This window comes from Carlito syrichta, unplaced genomic scaffold (assembly GCF_000164805.1).
Source record: "Carlito syrichta isolate Samal-C Ts95f unplaced genomic scaffold, Tarsius_syrichta-2.0.1 Scaffold307028, whole genome shotgun sequence".
NCBI classification, from domain to species: Eukaryota; Metazoa; Chordata; class Mammalia; order Primates; family Tarsiidae; genus Carlito; species Carlito syrichta.
This window is the reverse complement of record NW_007251124.1, coordinates 830,038-836,219: the sequence shown is the minus strand read 5'-3', so window position 1 is coordinate 836,219 and position 6,182 is coordinate 830,038. Positions and strand designations below refer to the sequence as shown.

Below are 6,182 nucleotides of genomic sequence, written 5' to 3'. Positions count from 1 at the left end.
ACCAATTCCTCAATGTCCTGGCTTCACTAAAGATGGAAACCAAGGAAACCTGTTGGGAGCGGATATCACACTGATGAGCCAGGCCCAGGTGAGCTGGGGCCCCTTTCATCCTTCCTGAAAATATATCATTACCTCCTAAATATGGTTATTTTCCCTGCATTTTCTGACTGTGTAGCTCCCAAATCAAAGTGCTCCCTCTCACAAGGAGCATTTTGTTGGATGACAAACCACTTGTGAGTTGTTTCCTGTTTTATTATCTTTGACTATTGAAAACCCATACCACCTTTCACCTCATTTCCAGATATTTACCAGACAGTGACAACTTTTCAGTTTTGTAAACTTTCTTTCTATAAATTCCTTTCTTCTGCATGTTTCCTGAGGAAACTATGGGATTTTCTCAAGGACAGCAGGGACATATTGTTTCAGGAGTCACTGACATTTGAGGATGTAGCTGTGAACTTCACTGATTGGGAGTGGCAGTGTCTGACCTACACCCAAAGGCATCTCTACAAGGATGTGATGTTGGAAAATTATGAGAACTTGGTATCACTTGGTAAGGACCTTCCTTGCACTTGGCTTAGTTCATTCTCCCTTCCTTTAAAAAAATGTTTTGTTTATTGATGTATATGGGTCTCATACTGAAAGTCAGAGTCCTCATTCTGTATCATCAGGGTCTTGCCCCAAAATTAGAGTTTTAAGTTGCATCTGTTATACAACTAGATGATTTTTTTTTTTTTTTTTTTTGGCTAACCTAGTTACTGTTTTCTGATTCTTTGAAATGAGGCCCTGGCTTTCAGTGAGACAGACCTACTTTAAAAAAAAAAGACATCTACTGAAATGAGGCTCTGCCTGAGTGAAAAGGAGACACTTAACTTCTAGTTTTGGGGATTTTTGCTTCCTCAGGCCTCTCATTTTTTATTAAGTGTTCTATATTCAGCTCCTAGTTGTGAACTGCTTTCTGGGGGCCCAAAACTGAGAGTCTTCCTATACAGACTTCCATTCTCCTAAAGAGTACGAGGAAGTATTATACCCAAATGACTATTTCCCATAATCTCCTCCTCTGATCTTCTAAGTATGACTTTTCTAAGAAAGTTTCTAAACATGTTTTTATTTTTCTTTTCATGTTACCTGACCCCTGAATAAATCCTTTCCTCTACTTAAATGGACATTTCTTTCCTGTCTCCATATACAAACAGAAGGATCAGGGCTAAGTGTTAAGACAGTTCTGCGTTACTCTACACACTCTTATTTCTTCTCTTCAACCAGGATTTCCATTTTCTAAACCTCCTTTAATCTCTCATCTGGAGCAACGAGTAGAGCCCTGTATTCAAGATCTCCAGGACAGGGAGTCCCTTAGCTGCTCCTACCCAGGTGAGTGATAGAGAAGCTTTCAGTTCCCTCTGATCTCCCATGTGACAGAATGGTTATAGAACATTGTTAGTGGTAGGTCATCCATCCCGAAGAGCCCAGAAAGGAAATCCATTTAGGAAAGTTAAGGAAAAGAAAGCCAACAGTAGCAAACTATTTGGGGAATTATTCTGTCATTATCTAATTGGTTTGTTGCAACCTATCTAATAGATTTTTTACAAGTTGACCTTCAAAAAAACCTCAGAAAATTTATCAGCCCTCTCTGTATCAGTGACTCCAGTGCTCAGGGAACAGTAAATGGGAGGAGAGGAGAGTCATCCTAGGCAAAGGGATGTGGGAAAGTTAGAGGAGTAAAAGAATAGGAACTGAGAATAGTTCAGTATAACCAGAGCAAAGGACTTGAGGTAGCCTTGGGAAGATCTATGAGCAATATAAAAGGATAAGATTATGATGTAAAGGACTTCTGTTTATTTTTTGGTTTTTTTGAGGAGTTTTTAATAAAGTACACAACATGAACTTTATTCTTATAATAGCACTTACATTGACTAAAGTACGTCAGTGTGGCAAGTGCCTCACATACATTAACTCATTTAATTATCATGAGTAGTCTGGAGCCCATTTTATAGATAAAGCAACTGAGGCAAGAGAGAAATTAAGTCATCCTCCCAAATTCACATGGTGAATAAGGGTCATAACTAGGATTTGAGACCAGACAGTGTTACTCCAGAGCTACAGCTCTTGGCCACCATATGCTTTACTTCTTTCCTGTTCTGCTAACTCTGGAGTGCCACTGAAATATTTTAAGCTAAAAAGTGATGTGATTGGCCGGGCTTGGTGGCTCAGCCTATAATCCCAGCGCTTTGGGAGGCCAAGGTGAGTGGATTGCCTCTGAGCCTGTGGGTTCGAGACCTGCCTGGGCAACTTGGCGAGACCTCATCTCTACAATAAATCAAAACTAGCCGGGCGTCGTAGCGCAGGCCTGTAGTTCCAGCTACTTGGAAGGCAGAGGTGGAAGGGTCGCCGGAGCCCAGCAGGTCAAGGCTGTAGTGGCCGGGAGTGGCCACTGCACTTCAGTCTGGGTGACAGAGTGAGACTCCAACTCAAAAAAAAAAAGTGACATTAAGTTTTATTTTTAGAAAGAATAATCTGGAAGCAGTATAGAGAATGGATTAGAGGAGAGACAGACAAAAGGACATTTGAGGAGTATAACAGCGAATGAGAATATACTGGCAGTAGAAATAAAGAGGAAGGGGCTGGGCTCAGTGGCTCAGCCTATAATCCCGCGCTTTGGGAGGCCGAGGTGAGTGGATTGCCTGAGCCCACGGGTTCGAGACCCGCCTGGGCAACTTGGTGAGACCTCATCTCTACAATAAATCAAAAAATTAGCCAGGTGTGGTAGCGCATGCCTATAGTTCCAGCTACTTGGAAGGCTGAGGTGGAAGGATCGCCGGAGCCCAGCAGGTCGAGGCTGCGGTGGCCAGGAGCAGCCACTGTACTCTAGTCTGAGCAACAGAGTGAGAGTCCAACTCAAAAAAAAGAAAAATAAAAAGAAATAAAGAGGAAGGCATAGAGTTAAGAGATAAGAAGAAGATTTATTTGGACTCTTTGGTTGCCAACAATAGAAATGAACTCAAGCTAGTGTAAGCAGAAGTACATGAATTTCTTATTTAGAGTATGTCATGGAACCTAAGGGCAGGTATGCATTAGGCTCTAGAATAGACAGAAATGCCATCAGGCTCCTCTCTTCAGCTGTCTTCTCTACTTCTCTTTGAGTCATCTTCATTCCTCTCTTATTGACCTTCTCTTTTTCTCAGACCAGATGGCAGAACATTTCCTCCCCTGTACCAAATAACATTTTACCACTCCTGGTTCTCAAATTTAAGTGTTATTTGGGTACTCTTAGAGTGGCCCTTACTTGCCCTTAGGTCACAATTCCACAGTCCAAGTTAATAGAAGCTGGCCTGGTTTGGGGCAGATATTTCCCAGATCTAATCTGTCCTCCCCAGATGGGCCAGGTCACACAGCAGAAGTATGGCTCTCTAGGGCCCACTCCTGGGAACAAAGCAGATAGTTCTTTGGAAGGAGGCTGTATTGGCATTTCAGCACCCCCTCTGCAACTCACTTCACAAGTAGAATTTTTAAAATGTTTGCTGAGTAAATGAGGATAATGAGTTGAAGATGATTTTCATTGTCTTGGTTTAGGTGACTAGGTATATGAAGTTACCATTCAATAAAGTAGGAGACTCTCAAAGAGGAGTCGGTTTATAAGGATTTTTTATGAAATTTGCTGAGCTTAAAATATCTTAGTACTTTCATTATCTCAATTTGTCCTGATCTTTGGACACAATTTTAGCAATTTTTTCTGCATGGAAAAGTCATTTACTCTTCAAACAGCCTAACGTTGCTTCTCCCTCACTTATTTCCTCTCCTCAGACATTTTTCTTTTCTTGTTTTAGTGTCAACTGACAAAGCATGGACTGAGAATGAGAAAGCAAGTTCAGAAAAAGAGGTTTTTGAAAATGGAGATGTCTACTGGGTGAAATGTAACAGTCTCCTAAAAGTTGGTTCCCAGGATGCTGTGGTTAGAGAAACTTGTGTACAGGATGTCAAATTAGGGAATCAGTGTGAAACATTCATAAGGGAGAAATTGAAAGAAGAGAAAGAAGGCTCTGAGAAAGCGATCTTTAGAAAAGGAAAGAACCAGAAGGTGCTTAGAAAAAACTTCAATCCAAACTCAAAACATATTCCATATAATAGAGTTCTTACAGCACAGAAACTCCATGAATGTGCCAGATGTGGCAAAAACTTCAGTTGGCATTCAGATTTAATTCTTCATGAGCGAATTCATTCTGGTGAAAAACCCTATGTGTGTAATGAGTGTGCGAAGCCATTTACGACCAGAAGTCAGCTTTCTATGCACCAGATAATCCATACTGGGGAGAAACCCTTTAACTGCACCCAGTGTGGGAAGACCTTCAACAGTAGATCAGCTCTTTGCCGACATAAAAAAATCCACAGTGGAGAGAAGCCTTATGAGTGCAGGGTCTGTGGGAAGGCCTTCAAGACCAGGAACCGTCTCTATATGCATCAGCTCATCCACACTGGGGAGAAGCCTTACAAATGTAATTGCTGTGGAAAAGCCTTCCAGTTTAAGCATTCTCTTACCATCCATGGCAGAATCCACACTGGGGAGAAACCATATGAATGTGAGGAGTGCGGGAAGGCCTTCAGTGGAAGTTCAGACCTCACCAAGCACACAAGAATACACACTGGGGAGCGACCTTATGTTTGCAACGAGTGTGGGAGGGCCTTTAGTCGCAGCTCAGACCTAAGCAAACACAAACGAATCCACACTCGAGAGAAACACTATGGGTGCCCCCAGTGTGGAAAAGCCTTTGATATCAAGGCAGAGCTCACCAAACACAGAAGGATCCACACTGAAGAGAAACCTTACAAGTGTGAAGAATGTGGGAAAGCCTTTCGTCATAACTGTAAGCGCAAGGCTCATGAACGAGAACACACCGGTGAGAAGCCCTATCCATGTGGGGATTGTGGGAAAACTTTCCAGGATCGGCACTGCCTTACCATCCATCAGAGAACCCACACTGGAGAGAAACCTTATAAATGCTCGGAGTGTGACAGAGCTTTCAGTGGGAAGTCAAACTTGGTCAATCATCAAAGAATCCATACTGGAGAGAAACCTTACAAATGTGAGGTGTGTGGAAAGGCCTTTCATCATAGTTCAGTCCTGAGGCAGCACAAAAGAATTCACACTGGTGAGAAGCCATATACCTGTAATGAGTGTGGCACATCTTTCCGTCAGGGCTCAGCTCTAATTGGACATAAGCGAGTTCATACTGGGGAGAAACCTTATGAATGTGAGGAATGTGGAAAAACTTTCAGAGTGAGCTCAAATCTTACTGGACATAAGAAAAGAAAACATCGAGGAAAATCCATGAATTTGATGAGAGTAGGAAGTCCCTCTCTCCAGTAACTGTTTCTCAGACCTTCTCAGTCGTCAGCATTTTGACCACCAATGCCTGAGTATAATGCTTCTGGTGTTTGCACTTTTCCTTCCTCCTACCTCTTAGACTGATCCTTCTCATCTCTGATTTTGGTTATTCCTGATTCCTTGACCTTTATTTGTGAGATTACCTAGATGTCTTTTACCTTCCTATCAGTATTTATTTTTTCAGTGAGCACATTCACTTCCAAGACTGTCAGTCACTTCATAATAATAATAAAAATACTTACTAGTGCTTGCTATGTGCCAGTCACTGTACTAAGGATTTTACATCATTTAAATAATTAAATCCATACATTTCTGTAAGATCAGAAACTTACCCAATATCACATAACTAGTAAATTTTGCACAAAATGACCCTCAAATGTTCAGGCTTACGAAGGCAATTCCCATATGCATGCACCATATCTTTTGGACATGAAGCTATACTTCAGTTCAACACAAAACAGTTTTTTAATTGATAAACATTGGTCATTTTTAGCCAGGTTTTTTTTTTAACATACAGTACTTTTCCATATTGTATCAGGATTGCTGAGATTCACAGTAAAAAGGAAGGCAGTAGGGAGGGCAGATTTAGAAATTACAGATAAAGGTTACTTAGCTATGCACTGCTCACATCTAGAAAGAGCATGAAGCCTGCCCCAGTTTTGAATTACAAAATTTTTCTCAATGTTTAATTTTTAAATATTTGCTATATTTGTATCACATGAAATGCTCTTTCAAATTTGTTAGTGTGTGTGTGTGTGTGTATATATATATATATATATATTTTTTTTTTTACACACACACA

The 6,182-nt window shown here is 41.1% G+C and overlaps 1 protein-coding gene across 1 annotated transcript; it reads left to right on the top strand.

Annotated features, from left to right (window-relative positions):
• ZNF311 (zinc finger protein 311) lies at positions 1 to 5,630 on the top strand. Its single transcript, XM_021715376.1, has 4 exons — positions 1 to 88; positions 427 to 553; positions 1,267 to 1,371; positions 3,825 to 5,630. Exons 1-4 carry the CDS (start codon positions 74 to 76, stop codon positions 5,360 to 5,362), a joined length of 1,785 nt encoding a protein of 594 aa, XP_021571051.1. The 5' UTR covers positions 1 to 73; the 3' UTR covers positions 5,363 to 5,630.
• Positions 5,631 to 6,182: the final 552 nt, after the last annotated feature.

Bases quoted from the DNA above. Each gene is read 5' to 3' on its own strand.
- ZNF311 (XM_021715376.1), top strand. The intron at 554-1,266 runs GTAAGGACCTTC...CTCTTCAACCAG, and splicing joins TGAGAACTTGGTATCACTTG to GATTTCCATTTTCTAAACCT. The intron at 1,372-3,824 runs GTGAGTGATAGA...TTCTTGTTTTAG, and splicing joins CCTTAGCTGCTCCTACCCAG to TGTCAACTGACAAAGCATGG.